This window comes from Rhinolophus sinicus, linkage group LG10, assembly GCF_036562045.2.
Source record: "Rhinolophus sinicus isolate RSC01 linkage group LG10, ASM3656204v1, whole genome shotgun sequence".
Lineage (NCBI taxonomy): Eukaryota > Metazoa > Chordata > Mammalia > Chiroptera > Rhinolophidae > Rhinolophus > Rhinolophus sinicus.
In genome coordinates this window covers 81,941,565-81,960,315 of record NC_133759.1, presented here as the reverse complement: position 1 = coordinate 81,960,315, position 18,751 = coordinate 81,941,565, and the positions used below count along the sequence as shown (strand labels likewise).

At 35.6% G+C, this 18,751-nt stretch overlaps 1 protein-coding gene across 9 annotated transcripts in view; it reads right to left on the bottom strand.

Annotated features, from left to right (window-relative positions):
* ANKHD1 (ankyrin repeat and KH domain containing 1) overlaps positions 1–18,751 on the bottom strand; it is a 113,192-nt gene that overhangs the window by 13,398 nt on the left and 81,043 nt on the right. For all 9 annotated transcript variants that reach the window (XM_074313637.1, XM_019740240.2, XM_074313634.1 and 6 more), the window contains 14 exons: positions 15,054–15,199; positions 14,779–14,890; positions 14,142–14,287; positions 13,498–13,640; positions 12,845–13,058; positions 10,265–10,440; positions 9,890–10,052; positions 7,937–8,032; positions 7,352–7,468; positions 6,896–7,070; positions 5,746–6,202; positions 5,123–5,269; positions 3,316–3,465; positions 1,584–3,196 (listed from right to left, as the gene is read on the bottom strand). In XM_074313637.1, coding sequence (XP_074169738.1) covers positions 1,584–3,196; positions 3,316–3,465; positions 5,123–5,269; positions 5,746–6,202; positions 6,896–7,070; positions 7,352–7,468; positions 7,937–8,032; positions 9,890–10,052; positions 10,265–10,440; positions 12,845–13,058; positions 13,498–13,640; positions 14,142–14,287; positions 14,779–14,890; positions 15,054–15,199 — 3,855 coding nt within the window. The remainder of the gene's footprint in view (positions 1–1,583; positions 3,197–3,315; positions 3,466–5,122; positions 5,270–5,745; positions 6,203–6,895; positions 7,071–7,351; positions 7,469–7,936; positions 8,033–9,889; positions 10,053–10,264; positions 10,441–12,844; positions 13,059–13,497; positions 13,641–14,141; positions 14,288–14,778; positions 14,891–15,053; positions 15,200–18,751) is intronic.

Here is an 18,751-nt window from a genome sequence, read left to right as displayed (position 1 = left end):
AGTATTACCATTTCTTACCTATAAACCAGGAGAGCAAACTACAGCCATGAAAGAAGGCCGTCAACAAAAGAAACCATACAAGTAGTTAAGAAATGAGGTTAAGCTTAATCAATCCTGGACCCCAGAAAGAAGGGCAAGGATTAATGCTTGCTTTTTAAATTATTATTAAATTAGCAATAAATAATTTTGATGTTACGGATCTGAATAGTTAAGGTCCCAAAACCTTGTTTTCTACCAAACTAGATGGATGATTTCCTTGACTGTTTTCTTTTTTCCAGACATTCCTCATCTGCACATCTTCCGGGATCCAGGACACGGAGTGCAAAGAACTCAAACACTAGAATGTGAGAGATCTGAAGTCCAACTCTGGCTAAGGTATTCTAAATTAACGTATTAGTTAGCACCAGTCAAGTTAAGAATTAATGCTTTGTACCACAGCCTGAGCAGTGGCAATAAGCTCTTCTTTCACCCTGGGGCCTTTGAAAACCTCTATTAGTTTCCCCAAAATGAAAAATTAAAATAGATACCTATTTATAGAAAAGAAGAAAAAAATCCTAGAGAATATTTTGGACCATAGATGGTCTTACATAAGCTTGTATTTCTATTAGAAAGATGATATAACAGCTATGTTTTCCTGAAAAGACAAGTAAATGGAAAAATACCAGAAATGAAACCTAAGGCTATACAGTTCCATGAACTCACAAATTTTAAACAACATAGATTAATTTTTAATTAGCAAATAAGGAAGAATGGACTATGGGATAGTTTTTCAACTAGAAGAAAAATTCTAAGTGGCAATAGTTCTTACCCCCATTCTATGTCAGCCACAATTTCTAATTTATTTTTCAGCATAGTGCAGATGGGACTGAAATTTGGCTCTTAGACTCTGAAAAATAGATTCTGGCTTCAAATATCTCCAAACCAACAATAGCCTCATATCTTTCGATATACTTCTTAAAATGCTTCAGCAGCTAATTTCTGATTTTGAGGAAGGAACAGCTGACTCTAAGCTGGTCTTTTAAAAAGAAGAACCCACAAATGACTGGATCCCTTCAAACAGTTCCATCTAATATAAATAATATAGGGTACTATTAAATAACATCCTTTACTATTCGGTCTGAGCACCCAAGACTGAAAACAAGGAATGAAGATTATGAGCTGATGCCTAACCACCTTTGTAACTCAAACTTTCAAAATCTGAGAAATGTAAACAATCACTATGATTTTAAAAACTGTAAATTTGGAGTCCTTGAAGCATCCTGTAAGTCCTTTTTTATTAATATCATCTTACACCAATTATAAGAAAACAGACCTACACAAGGTCCTTGCTATGAGGAACAGAGATCATACAGAGAATATAAAGCAGCTCATTATATGTGAGTGCCTTACCTATAGCTACTTTTTTGCCCACTCAATCAGCAATCATTAAAGGGTCTTTACTATTTGTGACACACTGTCTGTCATATCTTTAAGATTATGCAATATTATGTACAAAATAAACGCTTTATTACTATTATTACCTTGGAGGATTAGATTATGCTGTTGGAGCCCCAAACGGAGCTGCAGTAATAGTTATAACTTACCAACTGGACTAGTAGAAACTCGCTGGGAAGGTGGTCTGAAGCCGGGTGCCTTGGAGTTGTCAGGGTGCACGTTTTCCAAGTGTCCAAGGACAGAGTTGCCCAGGAACGTTGATTGAACAGTGAAAGAGGCATCTGTAGCAACGCGTGAGGACAGTGGACCATCTCCCCAACCCTGGTTAGCCGGCACCTGACTGCTATCAAAAAGACTACTGAAGTGATTGAAAAGTGTGGCTGGGCCAAAGGTAGGTGGCAAAGATTTATTTGCTGGGTTAATGTGCATCTGAGAACCATTCATCATGTTCATGGCTGAAGAAAGCTGCACTGCAGCTGGTGGGCCTTGAGGTGGCGTTAAAGGAACTGGATTTGTAACAAAAATAGACTGGGGATCCTGGTGTAGAGTTGCATTTGGTACCACTGAGTAAAAGGAACCTCTGGGCTGCATTCGATGAGAAACTCGAGGTGCTGGTACAGCTAATTGAGGTAAATTATTGGTATCCTGATTATCAGCAGCAACCAATCTCGGTGATGCCAAAGTCAATGGAGCAGGGTCTGAATTAGACGCAAAAGGCATTGACATAGGACTTAAATCAGACACGCTGGATGGCTGGGCCTCCTCCTGTGTGTTGTTGGAGGGGGGAGTGGGACTACTGGAGGGGTGAGTTTCTGGAGCTCCTGGGGTGTTGCTGGCAGAGCTACTGCAGCCATTTGCAGTTGAAGATGGGGTACACAGGTTTGCCACGGGCTGGTCCTGTGTGGATCCTTTCTCTTTGGAGGGTGGCATGGCAGAGAAAGCCTCCATCTTTTGTGAAGAAAGCTGTGCTTGAGGAGTACTTGCAGGCAGAAATGTGGTGGGAACTTGCCCACTGGTGATAGGTGCAGAGGAGACCGAAGGCAGGGGACTACAAGTGCTTGTCACAGAAGAAATCACTGTTGCTGGAGGACTCGTCTTAGGCACACAGGCAAACAACTGCTTTCTGACTGATGAAGGAGTCCGGGTATTAGTCACACACAGTTGCTGACTGGCTGCAACTACAGAAGAGACAGTGATAGGACAACTGGCAGGAGCTAGTACGGCAGACTCTGAGGGTAAAACAGTTCCGTTCTGGTTAGGTAGACGACTTGTATTATTATGCTTTGGAGAGTTATTTGTGTTGCCAGGATTCACAGGTCTCACTGGGAATGGTCCCCAAGTGTTAGGAGAGGGTGTAAAGGTTCCTCCAAACTGGGCCATGGGTAAGCGAGGATGCCGAATCTGTTGCATAGTCTGAGCAGCCAGTAGGGCAAAATGAGGGTGGGGATAAGCTAAGGGTAGAGACACTGGGAAAGAAGAACGTACATTTGCTGGAACGTTCTTATTAAGTTTATTAGTGGGCGGGAACGTAGATAATGTTGTCGCCTGTGAAGTTACAAGAGTTGGAGCACCCAAGGGAAATGCGTTTTTACTGGAAGCTGCTGTGGTGCCTACTCCAGGTGAGAAGTTTGCATGGATGGATTTGGTGCTGGCAGGTGTTCTGATATGATTTTTAGGAATCAAGTCTTCCAGTTCCTTAGCAGGATCTTGAATAAGTGCATTGATAAGTTGAACTGCGTATCTTGTTGACTCTGTACCACCCCTGGGGAGAAAACAAACAAAAAACATAACAAAACAGGTAATTCTTGATTCTACCATATCTAACACAAGTATGTTTCTAATAAAATTTAATTTCCACACAGAACTAGCAAAACACATTACCTTATTGTGATCATTCTCTCGCCATTCTTATCTTTCTGTTTATCCACATCAATGTGGGCACCAGTAACATCTTGTATTGCAGTGATGTTGCATCCTCCTCTTCCCATTATCCTGGAAACCACTGAAGCTGGAACAGACAATTTCTTTGACCTAAAAAATGAAGACGATACATAAGCTTATGAAATCAAATGTCTTTATTAAAAAAGATGTCTCAGTAAGTATGTTCCTGGACATTTGTAAAATGATATTTCTCAAATCTTACAAAGGAAATTACTACAAGTTTTTATTTTAAAAACTAACTTCTTATATTCAATTTCGTAAAGGTAAAAATTACCCTGCCATTGAAAACAAAAATTATATTTAAATCACTCACGATCGAAGCACTCAAATTTGCCCAAAATGTCACAGGTTAACTCAACTGCAGTGACCATACATATTGACTCTTTCTAAATTAAAATAATGCATACCGTATTGTTAAATTTCATACTGAATAATAGAGGCTAGCGTATCAATACCAACAATATATACTTAGCAATAAAAAATAAAGCCTTAGATTTGAGCTACATAAAAAGCAACTCCCAAGTGGAGCCTGGGACTTCCACTTGTATGTGAGGCGAGAGGAGCCAGAGAGAAGACCAGAGGCTGACTTTGCGATCTGACAAGATGGCCTGACTGCCCCGCAGGATTATCAAAGAAACCGAATATTTGCTGGCAGACCCACATGAGAGCAAGACCCATGATCTTCAGGTTTTCATTGGTGGGCCCTAGGAATGATTCCCCCTTTTAGGGAGGGACCTTCAAACTTGAACTGTTCCTTCCAGAAGAATACCCAATGGTAGCCCCTAATTTTGGTTTCATAATCAAAATTTGTCATCTTAATGTAGAAAAGTTGGGAAGAATATATTCAGATATTTTGAGAGCTAGAGCGTGGATTAGGCTAATGTCATGAATAATACTTAAATCGATCTTATCATCAAGTGTGCACCCCTTCAAGACTTCTTTTTTATTTGCATTTAATGGACACAAAGTCTTAGAAACATTACAGAATAAAAGCCCAGACGTCTCAGTCTTTTGGTGATTAAATTGCACAGTAGCAAATCTAGATCTTGTCTTGATTCCCTGTTGTAAAGCATACATAGGCAGAAGCTAGAAGTATCATCTGGACTGTGTAAAAAACACATAAAAGCAATGGCCCCTCTCTGCTTTTATTATTTCCCCATCATGGTTTAAGTATAAAGCAGTGTGAATGAAGGTAGTTGTCAGGGTTAGCTGCAGGGATGTGGGATGTTTTGCTTTTTTTTTTTTTTTTTTGAGGAAGAAGGTAGTTTTCATTTTATATGTTTCCTTCCCCCTTTTTGTAGTGATCTATTTGCATTGGTTAAAAGCAGCTAACCAGTTCTTCAGAATACATTCTCTACATTAAACTTTATTTAAACACTGTAAATAAGACAAGCGTGACTGAACCAAAACAGAATCATTAACAAACATCACAGCCCTTACTAATAACATTCTGACTGCCGTCAAGTGTACAATGTTCCCTTTAAGATCAAATTTGAAATCATTTTGTATGGTTTCTGTGAACGTCTGTAAATCTTATAATTTAATAAAGTATTTTTTGTTATTCTAAAGCCAACATTTGTTGTGTCATATAAAACACGCATGCAAAATTTACACATTGCTTCTAATTTTGCATTAGCCTACTTTGGATTTAGTAGGGCACTGCAGTTTAAAATAATTACCAAATTCAAACTATCTCGCAGGAGAACCTGTATGGTCTGTGAAAGTTAAAAAGACTAGTTCTACTTACCTTCGTACAACTTCTTTCCATCCTTCTTCTCTTTTCTGCCCCCTTTTAGGGCTAGTCAGGGTCAGCTTTATGTTTGGCGAGCTTAATGGCAATGACACTGACTTGTAGCTTGTTGATAAGGAATTAGGATTCACTTCGCCTTCAAGTCTGAAAAGATAGAAATATCAAGTCTGATAAGAGATCAGTTTTAACTTAGAAACTCAAGAGATGATTCCTTTATAGACAAAGTTATGCTGAAATATTTGAATTAAAATTTGGCACATCAAATTATCAATAATTCAGAAAAGCAGAACTAGGGCAATGAGTCCATCATCTATTTTAGTATTAAAATGGATTCAGAAGCCAAAAGTTGTACTATAATCAATAAAAATGACAGTTAAAAATCAAGATATGTTAACATTTTCAACTTCAAAATTGAACCATAAAAATTTCTAATAATCTCATTTCATAGCTAGCACACGATTAGGACACTGGTGAATTTCAGTTTTGAATATTGAAGACAGACAATGTACTGTACTTCAACTGTTCAACACAACTTGTGCTTGAAGAATGTCCTTCAAATTGTTGCGCCAGGCATGAAAAGGGACAAGTGGATGTGGCGTTAACAAGTCAGAAACATTTACCGAGTTTGAGTTTTAGAAGTGGCAGGACTCGTTTTTTCATCTTGGGAATTGAGTAGCAGTGAGGGATATCTCCGATCACTAGAGGAATTCATATCCATAGTGAAGTTTAACTCTTGGCTTTTACCACCACTGCTACTCTCACTGTTGCAATCTGTGCTGTCCAAGTTATCTGAATCACTATTCCCACCTGCACCACCACCTCTGGGTTCTCCATTTATTTTATTTTTATCTGCCTTTTGCTGTGCTAAGGATATATGTTGTTCTGGTAATATTAAAGGTGCAGTGGGAGGGGTCTCTTTTGTTTTATTCTTCTTGTTTTTCCGATTGGTGCTGGGGGTTGTCACCACGTTGGCCCTTTTTTTCCCAAACACATTGGTGAATGTTGCAGATGTTGCTGAGATTCCAATTGTGGTGGTGGTGGTTGCACTAGGAGGCTCTATGGGAACTTCTTGCTCCACTGAAATTATCAAAAAGGATAAAAATCACATTGTGAGCCAGAGATCTCAAAACACATTGTTACAGATATACCTAATATTTCATAATAATTCAGTCCTTAGGTCCTATTTTCCTTTTACCAGTATTCATTAGTAAATAAAGAAATCTTTACTGTTGCTAGTTAGAACAAATATACTGTATCATATTGTGATGTCTAAATTGGTATAAAATATTCACACTGTTACCATTCTCAAGATCTGAAATGCTAGTTTCATGAATTAACCAAAAATAACACTATAGTTTGAATTTAGGAAAATTTTCAAGTAATATTTTAGAATTAGAATTCAAATATAACAAAGTTATTTGCCAACTACAAGCACTGCCAGACTGTACACTAAACAACTCTGAGAGTAATGAACCCCAGCGCTGTATAGCTTCAAGCCTGAACCTTAGCTAAAAATTTATTGAGGAACTGGACCTCTCCTAGTTTCTGGGGGAGGAAAGAGTAGGGAAGAACCTGGCAAACCTTTTACTATATCGCTTTTAGGACATAGACAGTATTTTACAGGGTGACTTAAATTACAACTGAACTTCAAATTATGTTTGTATCCCCCCTTCTGTTTGTCTGTATCACTTTACAATGTATAAAGCACTCAAAATGAAGTTGCTAAACACAGGAGAATTTTATCACTAATTCAGTTGGGTCATTTCTCACCATCTTCATCATTCTCCTCCTCATCTTCATCCTCTGGCAGTTCCGAATTCTCCTTCGGTTTGTTTTCTTCATCCTCTTCCTGCTTCCTTTTCTGCTCCTCTTTTTTCTTTTTTCTCTTTTCTTTTCTTTTCTCTCTTTTGGCTGCAAGAGCCTGCTTTCTGCTCTCCTCTCTTGACTGCAAAATAAAGTATGTATATCATTTTACCAATAATGCAATAATTTAAAATAATGAATTAAATGAAATTTTTGTTTATGACATGAGGAGCTTTCCATGGATATGTCTCAAAACACATTTATAAAAGCAGCAAAAGGAAAAATAGATAAACTGGACTTCACTTTACAATGTAAAATATTTAGAAATATTTACTATAAGAGTTAATTGTCAATTTCAGATTAAAGTAATTGAATATTGAACTAGAATTAATTAGTGCTAATTAAAATTATTTTCCCACTCACCTTTTCCAGATCAAGTTCCTTTAAAAGAATACTTGCATTCTTGTTTGCTTCTGCAGCCTGCTGGTCTTTAGCCTTCACAATTGTCTCAACACACTGATGACATTTTTTTAACAGTTCCTGTAGTGGAAAATGGAATTATGTCAATACAGGAACATATAACATAAACAGGCCAAATAAAACTTGAGCTGATGAGCACACCAAAGTCCAGGGCTTAAAGCTCAAATAACTGAAAATTCATTAAATCAAATTAAACTGTCTTTTGAGTCTAGTTATGTATCAATCTTTTATTAAAATAAGGCACCATTTCCTAAAAAGTTTATGTGTTCTTAGAAAACTTTCTAAATCAGGTGAATGGTCTAATAATAAATTTTAGCTGCAGTCAGCGTAATTATGGTCCATAATAGCAAGGGAATAATTTATCAAAAGTATTAAACCCATTCTCCATTTACAAATGGAGAAACGAAAGCACAGAAAGATCAGGTGATCAGTTTCATAGAGGAGAAAAAGAACAGGTTGGTAATTGCACATTTGGGCATATAATTCCACAAAGAACAAAAATGTGCTTCAATGGCACATTAAACCTACCTTATCTGTAATCGTTGCTATGTATCTCATGCATTCAATATCAGAAGGGAACTGATTGACTTCCTTCACCAAATATTGAACAACTTTTACATGACCCTGTAAGGAGTACAAGAAAAAACACACAAAAGAATCCCTTGAAATTCTGCCCACATGCTTAAAAACTTAAGAGTAAAAGGCATATAGTAATACTCCAGGTAGTTTACTAAATTTAAAATTATGGAAATAAGAACAGCGTTGAGTTTATAAACAGAAAAAGATACGTACAAAATGCTCAAGAATATAAGTGGAGCAAAAGACATTTCTCCTGAATTTAATCTGCCCATTTCCCACTGAAAGTAAAAAAAGTTTTTGTAGAAAAACAGTATCTCCTAGAATAAACTGATAAAACAAAAATTGGTGATGTGAAATGAACCTCAGATTAAAAGAGAAATTAGTCCTAAAACAAAGAGGATATTCTAGACTTCAAAGCATTACTTTGGTCTCACATTTATGAGTCCTATGACTTGAATCTAGGTAACACACTTTCTTTTTTTAAGGAGGGCGTAGCTCACAGTGGCCCATGCGGGGATCAAACTGGCAACCTTGGTTTTATTAGCACCATGCTCTAACTGAGCTAACTGGCCACCCCAGGAAAACACTTTCTAAATGCCATTATCAGGGGCTAAATAAGCTAATAAATTGAAGTACATCTATTATAACATAACCAAACTTGCATAGTTTCCTTTCCTACTAAGGTTTTAAAACAACTTCAAGAATTAGTCTGATGGTGAGAATAATCAGGAAAGAGTTTGCCTCCAGGGCAGGGAATTAATTGAGAACAGGCAGGATGAAACTTTCTAGGATCATGAAAGTATTTTATATCTTTATGGGGTATGGGTACATGCATTTATCAAAACTCATTAGACTAGGTACCTTAGATTTGTGCATTTCATTATATGTGAACTACACCTCAATTAAAAGGAAAGAAAAAAATTGGGGAAAAAAAAATTAAGTCCAGAAAATGTTTTAAAATTTTCTTCTAAGACACATAACTTACACTGCTCTCATTCAATAGCTATTTAATTACCAACTAATATGTGTCAGACATTGTGCTAATAAACAACTGGGTATAAACAGTGGTGAAAAAGACAGTCATGAATCGTGGTCTTCATGGATCTTCCAGCCTAGTTGAGGACACAGGCATTAAAAAAGTAAACGTGTGTTTGAATGTATAATTATAAATTGAGATAAGGAAAATAATAATGTACTACAAAAGTGAAGGACCTTTTCAGATTGGGTGTTAGAGAAGGACTCTCTGAGAAGTGACATTTAAAATGGGAGCTAAAGGATGAGCAGAAGTAAGCCCGGTGAAGAGCAAGGGAAAGAACATTTCGGGAGAAAAAAACCAGTGAGTAAAAGCCTTGAGGCAGTTAAAATTTTAGTGCATTCTAGGTCAGTGGCTGAAGTATACTGAGCAAAGGGGAAGGGTAGCATAAATGAGTGGTCTGGAGAGGCTGGCAAGAGCCGTATCATGAAAGGCTTTGTAAGCCATATTAAGTAGTTTATAGTTTATCATAATTGCATTGGGATGGCTTTTTAAAATATAGCAGACAAGTGAGCCTTAAACTATATAGGAGGAATAATAAGTTTTTATAAAAGCGTCCACTCGTTTTTGTTCCTCCTTAGGTAGAGAAGACATCCATCTGCATATATCTGCCCTTAAATCACATGTTTTATGTACAACAACATAACAAAACTAGTCACCACACCAAGTGATTTAATAATAAAGTTGCTCATCGTCAGTGAACTACCATCTAGCTCTTAGATCTGGCCACAAAGAGGGTGGAAAGATAGCACTGATTTGTGTATAGAAATAGAGTCAATTGTCCGAGATCAACTTATCTTTCTCCCATGGTTTCAACTTAGAATTGATTTAAAATTATTCAATTTTATACCCCCCCCATATCAAATTACCTTGCGAAATGCTGACATAAGAGGTGTGATTTTCCGGTTATCTGCTGCGTCCACATCAGCACCAGCTTGCACGAGCAATTGCACCACATCAAAATGACCACCATTGGATGCCAACCAAAGTGGTGTGTTTCCCTTCTTGTTATGAACATCAATATGGGCTCCCCTATAAAAAAAAAAATGTTAATATAGTTTGTCTCCTATGAGAAGAGGCAGACTTTGTCTCTTTTTCTCTATTTGTCTTTTATCTTTTAAAAAATATGCAAATCCTATGTTCTTTAAAATGTCAGTAAAATAGAATGATTTTATTAACTTTCAAGGCTCTGAAAAGTGGAAGGGATTACAGAAGTTCTATCTACAAATATAAAATGTACCCACCTACTAATCAGGAGCTCACAAAATTTGTAGTGACCTTTGTCTGCGGCTATTGTTAAAGCGGTATCTCTTGAGGAAGGCACAGGGGGGGCATTGACATCTGCTCCTTTATCAAGGAGAACTCTTCCAACCTCTGCATATCCTCCAGAAGCAGCTTCCATCAAGGGGGTAAGACCAGTCTGTTTAAACCAAAAATTATTCAAGTACATTAATATAATTTCTTTAAAAGACAAACAATTGACTTGTGTTTTCTATTTCTGATTTTCTTTCATAAAAGAGCTAAGCAATATTCATAGTCTTGAATTCCACTAAACAGAAAGTGAAAATTGTTATATTCAATTACACAAGCTAGAATGAATTAACTTACACTACCCCATGCTAAAATGAAAAAAAAATTTTGTAACTTCTATGCTGTTATAAATTACATGAGACAAAAACTTCTCTGCACAATGAAAGAGATATTTAACATGAATAAAAAATTAAATAAGGCAAAATGTTGAATATGCTTTTTCTGAGAATGCAGTTTGCTAAAAAATAACTCAGGGTAAATTCCTTCAATCCTATTCAAATTTGGGTAAAACAGATTAAAATATCACGCTTCACAAATTTAATGCGTATTTGTCTTTTGCTCATTACTCTCTGACATTTTTGCCAAAAGACATTTTCTACTGATATCATTTCCAAAATAACATGGATTTCTCCAGGGCTTCTAATAGACAAGTGAGTCATACTTATAATACAAAGAGATAAACTGGATAGCAGGAAAGGCTCATTTCTCTTTGTGTGATGAAAATTCTGAGGGAAAATTATACTTCCTCATTGCTAGGGTTAAAAAAAAATGTAACCGTTGCATTACATTTTAAGAACTATAACTAATGAAGTTCAGGGAGAAAATGTGAGATTTTCACTTAAACCCGTCCAATTTAAAATAACTACTAGATTGGCCATTGTCTGATCATTAAGAATTCTATATAAGCTACATTTTCCCGTGTTCTAAAGTACGTAATAGTTCTAAGCAAAGAAATTCAAAACACTGACATACTAACTTCTACTTTCTAAATGCCAAATACATGAAATTATCAGAATCTGTCATGGTCAGATCCGATTTTAGCTGTCTTCAATTTATAACCTATGCAGTAATTTTTTGACTGGGGTTTTTTTACCACCAGTAAGCACATGCCTCATTACAGGACTTCTTTTAAAAATCTACCTTAAAGGACTCTACAAAATAACCTTACTATAAAAATGTCTTACTATAAAATCATCTTACTACATTCAAAAGTTGTAAACTGGGGCCGGCCCGATGGCTCAGGCGGTTAGAGCTCCGTGCTCCTAACTCCGAAGGCTGCCGGTTCGATTCCCACATGGGCCAGTGGGCTCTCAACCACAAGGTTGCCAGTTCAATTCCTCGAGTCCCGCAAGGGATGGTGGGCTCTGTCCCCTGTAACTAAGATTGAACATGGCACCTTGAGCTGAGCTGCCTCCCGGATGGCTCAGTTGTTGGTTGGAGCGCGGGCTCTCAACCACAAGGTTGCCAGTTCAATTCCTCGAGTCCCGCAAGGGATGTTGGGCAGCGCCCCATGCAACTAAAATTGAACACGGCACCTTGAGCTGAGCTGCCGCTGAGCTCCAGGATGGCTCAGTTGGTTGGAGCGTGTCCTCTCAACCACAAGGTTGCCGGTTCGACTCCCGCAAGGGACGGTGGGCTCTGCCCCCTGCAACTAGCAACTGGCAACTGGACCTGGAGCTGAGCTGTGCCCTACACAACTAAGACTGGAAGGACAACAACTTGAAGCTGAACAAAACCCTCCACAACTAAGACTGAAAGGACAACAACTTGACTTGGAAAAAAGTCCTGGAAGTACACACTGTTCCCCAATAAAGTCCTGTTCCCCTAAAATAAAAGTTGTAAACTGGAGGATTAAGAGTGCCACTCAGGGGGGTGTTTGGCTCAGTTGGTTAGAGCGCGAGCTCTCAAAAACAAGGTTGCCGGTCCTGCAACTAAAGATTGAAAACGGCGATTGGACTTGGAGCTGAGCTGCGCCCTCACAACTAGATTGAAGGACAACGACTTGGAGCTGATGGGCCCTGGAGAAACACACTATTCCTCAATGTTCCCCAATTAAAAAAAAAAAAAAAAAAAAGTGCCAATCAATGTGAGCAGCACTCAGTTGGTTAGAGCGCGGTGTTCTTAACAAGGTGGCCAGTTCCGGTTCAATCCCCACATGGGCCACTGTAGGCTGCGCCCTCCACAACTGATTGAAACAACTACTTGACTTGGAACTGATGGGTCCTGGAAAAACACACTTAAAATAAATAAAAGTTAAGAAACAAAAAAGGTGCCACTCAAGACTGCAGCTGGAAAAAGTACTGATTCTGTTTCTTCACTGTCCTTAATAAAAGTCATGACTGGTGATAATGTGTCACTGACCACTGTGTAGCCCCATTCCCCAATCTTGCGTTGGGGCACCACTTTTAACTTATGACAATTTAAAATAGCACATTCAATTTGAGTTGAAATGCCATACTCTTTCTGCCAGAACAAATATATCTGAAGAAGCTGATAAGTTGTAAAATGCTTACCTTTGCCCTATGTTCAACATTGGCTTTTCGGTCCAGAAGCAAACTCACTACTTCTGCTCGGCCTTGAAAACAGGCCAAGGTGAGAGCCGTGTTTCGATTGGTCTCTATTTGGGCATTAATGTCTGAACCCATATCAAGCAGCAATTTCACTGCAGGAACATGTCCATTCATTGCAGCCAACATCAGGGGAGAAATACCTAATTTACTCCCAGTCCTAAGGAGGGAAATGTACTTAGAAAATTAAAATAATATGTTGTCTATTGTTTTTTAAAAAGCACAGAATATAAAAGATGAAAATGTTTCAGTAAAAAGAAAGGTTTCTAACATCAATGAATGATTTTATTTGTTTAGACTACTAAGAATAGGAAAATCTCACAATTTAAAACATAATCCCTATTTAGAGGTTATAAATTTCCAACTATACATAACAAAGTTCTTTCTGAATGAGGCCTCTTTCAAAACAGCCACCTCAGCTGAAATAAACTGTGATTAAATAATCACAGCTTAAATAAGCACATTATAGGAATAATTGTTGGCCTTGTAACTTTAGTACTATCTTAATTAAAAATGGTATCTGTCCACAAATTTAGAGGAAGACACTTATTCTAGGTAGTAACTATTCATGAGTAATAAAATGAACAGGTGATAAGTACCTTGAATTAATTTCTGCCCCAGCATTAAGCAGAATCTTAATGATATTAACATATCCTCCAGATGCAGCTAGACTCAGTGGTGTATAATCAGACACATTCCTATGCTCTTTATTTGCACCTCGAGCCAGCAGCAAGTCTACCACCTACAAAATAAAATATGAACAGAGAAATCCAGTTTACACTAAGGGTTCAACTTATAATGAAGGAAGCACAAAGAAATGGGACCTATAACTTCCTGTCTAAATATCTGACATTTTAATTAGGCCCTATGTATTCAAATATCAGCATAAGAGAAACGGATTCAATTTCATATCAAGGAATTCAGAGCTTTGAAACCCCAATTGTCTTGAAATAATAAGCTGTTACTCTTTCTATTCATCAACTGTTGAGTGATGAATTTGCATTTCAGATGTGTTAGGGTTTTGGTTCATTCAGCCCCAATAAATGTAAGCATAAAGAGAACTTTTATTTTGCCTAAAGAACAAGAAACAGACTCCTTAAAAGGGCATTTACCATTTTCATTAAATTTAGCATATGGGACGTCAAAACACATGCAAGTTTTTTTGTTTAGCTCAATTACTAAGCATATGCATATTTTAAATAGAAGCCAAATGTGTACAAAATGAAAATTAACATTGACATACCTCCTGGCGTCCACCAGAACATGCCAATGAAAGTGGAGTATCCTTAGTTCGTTCAGATTGTGCTTCTATATCTCCACCTTTATCCAAAAGGATTTCAACAACTCCAACATGCCCAGCTGTTGCTGCCAGGATCAGTGGTGTGAAACCTAAATCAGAAAATAAAAATCTCAAACAAATCTGTGGTTTTTACTTATCAAGCCACTGTTTCCAATTGTCTATTGTTTTAGTAGAAAAAGTCTTTAGGGCAGATACTTAAAACCATTTAAATAAAACTTCTTTAAACCCTAATTTGTCAGTGACAAAAATCCATAAATGCCTGATAAAAAGGAAATGCTAAGCCAAACAAAACAATCAAGTTTATGCTCATAATGAACTTTGATACTTCTGCATGCTCTACTTTTGGGTTAAGGAGAAAGGCAACCACAACTTGCTGTACTTCACTGATGAATCTCCAGTCTAATTTTTGAATTTTTGGAAAAGAATTTGGCTCTGTAGATGAACATATCTGGATATTCCTAACTGAAATACGTTTACCCATATTTTCAATGAGCTAGTCTAGGAACTACTTACTGAGAGTGAAAAAACTGTTTTCTGATGTAACTACACTCAGATTTTATTTCTGACTGACATTTCTTACCTTTTTTGTCTCTGTGCTCAATTTTAGCATCTCGTGCAATGAGTACGGATACAAGTTCTTCATGACCACCTGCACAAGCTAATGTTAATGCTGTGTCATGATTACTCTCCGTCTAAAAGGGAAAAAAATAAGTTAGATTTTGTTTTGTTTACAACAGCGTTATCAGTTGAAGAGCAAATAACATTTTCACAATGAATGCACAATGATAATTTTCCTCTCCAAACAAAGAAAAATCAAAATGTGCAAAACAAGTTTAAATACAGCAGTCTACTCACATGTGCATCAATGTCAACTGAAGGATACACAGGGGGCATAGACTGAGAAGCCACATTGCTTGGAGACTGCGAACAGGGTTCAGGTGTAAGACATTCTGTGGTCTGAGAGGAACTGTTTGAACCAGTAGGCACTCTGCTACTCACAGCTGAAAAACAATATTGATATTGTTGAATTCTACTTAAAAAGTAAAGTCATTTATATACAAAAAGTTCAGAAAACATAAAATTCTACAGCAGTAATATAATGTAGTCGTTAAATCATAAGCTTTGGAGTCAGATGAACCTATGTTTGAATCCCAGTTCCACCAGTGACTTTCTGATCTTGAGCAAGTAATTAAACCTCTCAGAGCCTCAATTTTCCTGATGTAAAAGACAGGGATGATAATAATAGAACCTGCCTTGTAAGGTTGTTGGAAAGACTACTTGAAGTAATGCAGGTAAAATACTTAGCACGGTGCCAGGTATTTAATACAATACAACAGATGGTAGCCTTTTACATTGTCAGTAGGGAGAAAATAGTTTCCAAAAAAAAATGAATTTTGTATCTTAATTTCTAAAAGGCAATTAGATAAAAATATCCTGAAAATAATGCAAAAAGCTAAAAATAAAAATAAGGGGAGAACAAGTTAGAATATTTCTCACATAAATAGCAGAGAACATGCATCTTTAAAATTCAGTATTTACTTTGAAAATGTACTAAAATGAAATCAATGTTGGAAAATCAAACTATTTTAAAAATAAACATTGTAACTTTTATTTGGGATCTCATCTGGTGTGTTTGAAAACTGAAGTTAATTGAAATTATATCTTTATGTCTCTCCGTATTTCTTATGTTTCATTAGAGATGGAGTTTACCTCATAGAGGGGGAAATAGGACCTCTGTTAGAGGGATGTTGTAAGTTGCCCATGTGATAATGAATGAAAAACATTTAACACAGTGTTTGGTATATGGTAAGTACTCAATAAATGTAATTATCCAGTATTTTAGAGGACTTTCAGTACTATTATTCACTGTATTGAAAATAAAAACACTACTCAAGAAAGAAAAAACTCAGAAAAAATATAATCATTAATAACATAGTAAAAAACAACAAAGCTTCGGTGATGGCAATAAACTTCTATTACCCAGAATAAAAGTCAATAAAAAACACAGAGGTCTTAAAGGAAAATGTAAGCATTCCAAGTGTTGGAGAATGTTTTCTCTAGATTTTTGATAGATCTGGATTTCAATCCAGGATACCGTTCACAAGTGTGAATGACTAAGTTTAGTATACAACTTCTCTAAATAAGAGCAAATTTTAAGATGTTCAAATATGTTTCTATATAAGCTGTCCACCCTTCTTCCGCACCAATGTGTATATATATATATATATATATATATATATATATATAAATAAAATTATCTTGGCAATATGAATTTCTGCAGCTTCTGTCACCATATAACTATACATAATTTAACTATCCATTTACAAATAGGAATGATTATTATATGTATTTGTCTCACCTATAAGAACATGCACATGGAAAAAGAGCTTTAAAATATTTGGTCATTCAATGAATTAAAAGCAGATAATATTTTGTTATACTTCCTCAAAATAGCTGACATATTTGGAAAACAGCCCCAGAAAGCAAGACACTGAAGACTGATATACAGCATGATATGAGATTTTAACAGTGGTCTCATAATAGTAACATATATCTTACTAAAGAACTACTTTTCTATCATTATTTTGTTTATTCATGTTATCTTTTTGCTATTATGAAAAACAGATATTTAAAAAATTTTTAAATAGTTGATTAGAATGGTATGCCAGATTGTGGTATTATAAAAAATTTTACAGAGTTGACTTTTAAAAAATGTTTTTGTGCATTTAACAGCTCTATTACCAAAATGTATTGTTACATCAACTATTATACATTTTCTACAACATTATCGTAGAAACATTTTTCCCTCTTTGCAATGGCAATCAGAAACATTCCATAGAAGTGACTTTAATAGAATTAATTACACATTAAAGGTTATAAAAATAAAACTAGAGAGTAGCAAAGATTTAAAGGTACATGTGGAATAAAAGTTTTATTAAGATAACATTATACCAGGACCATGACATTTTCACAAATTCTAAAATGTTTCCTACCTCTGAACAAACTGTCTGAAAATGACTAAGATCATTACCACAAAAGTCACTATATAATTCAAATTAAATTTGTGCACTATTCTAAAATGGGGTGATAAAAGAACTAAGTGTAATATTCTACTTAATTCTTTATGAAATTTAAGATAGTTTTGTAGGCAATATGGAAGATAATAATAAACCTTATTATATAAAAATCTCAGATACTAGGTGTACATAAACTATGTTGTAAGGTTTTAGTAAATTAAATCACTATAATCTGTTTTATATAATATAGAAGGTGCCAAAAAAAGTATGCATATTTTAAGAAAGGAAAACACTACTAAGATTATAATACTCAATATATACCGATAATAAAAGACGAATACAAGTCATGTGCATACATTTTTGGCATCTCGTTAGTAACTCTGTTTCACGTAAATAAATAAAAATGTATACATAAAATATTAACATCTAGTAGAGAAAATTATTGATATTTTATTGTAAATTCCCTCAGAAATGAGAGAATTTCCTAATTACCTTTTTATTTTTAAGCCTACATGAACTACCGTAGGATTATTTAAAGTAAAATCCTTTTGAAGTGGAATTTGTTTAAGAGAGACTACTAAGGTGGCAACAACAGTAACAATGTGCTAAAGTCACAAAACTATACTAAGCCTTACATGCACATCAAATCTTAATATAAAAGTAATACAGAAATTTTTATTTAATAGAATTTAGAAGTCTAAGGAAATAACAATATCTTTAAGATAAATTCAGAACTTCAAGTTGAATCAGATGCATGCATGTTACATCTAAGGTTCTTAAACCTGGCTGAACTTACTTTGAATCTTGGCACTTACTAGCAACAAAATTTCCATAAGCCTCAGTTTTTCAACAGAAAAACAGGTGGGAAAAGTACCATGTCATAGGATTATTATAAATAGCCCATGAGATAATGTATATAAAGTATTTAGCACAGAGCTTGGTACACGGTAAGCGCTCAATAAATGAATAAATTAATATTAGTTGATTTTTAGCAAATCTTCTTTATATATTAATGATATTTTTATTAGGTATTTCTAGAATCACTCAATGGTCAAAGCTATTTTGAATTTGTTTAAATTGTTTTAAATTTCCAGACCTCAGTTCTAGACACTTGAAATGAGAATCACTTGCTATTGTGATAATTTCTAAAACCCAACCCTTATTTTCAGAAGAAAAGGACCTTAGCTCCTGATCAAGAGTTTACATACATTCTGTCAGGACCACATCAAATACGACACAAATACAACTATATACTAAAAGACTAAGTCAGTCAGCTAATCGAGTCACGGAATTAGTAAATAATGTATCTAACAACTCATTATCATGACAAGCTTTGAGAATCTAACAGCAACAAAGAAAAATATTCCTATAAAGAGTGAAATTTATTGCTATTATAAATGAATATTCTTTAAAGTAAAACTGTAAGATGTACTGTATTCAGTCCTTTATTAAATACAAAGGATGAGAACAAGATTTAATTTACGTAAAATTAATCTTTGATCTATATACTCCTATCAATTTTAACATATACAATTG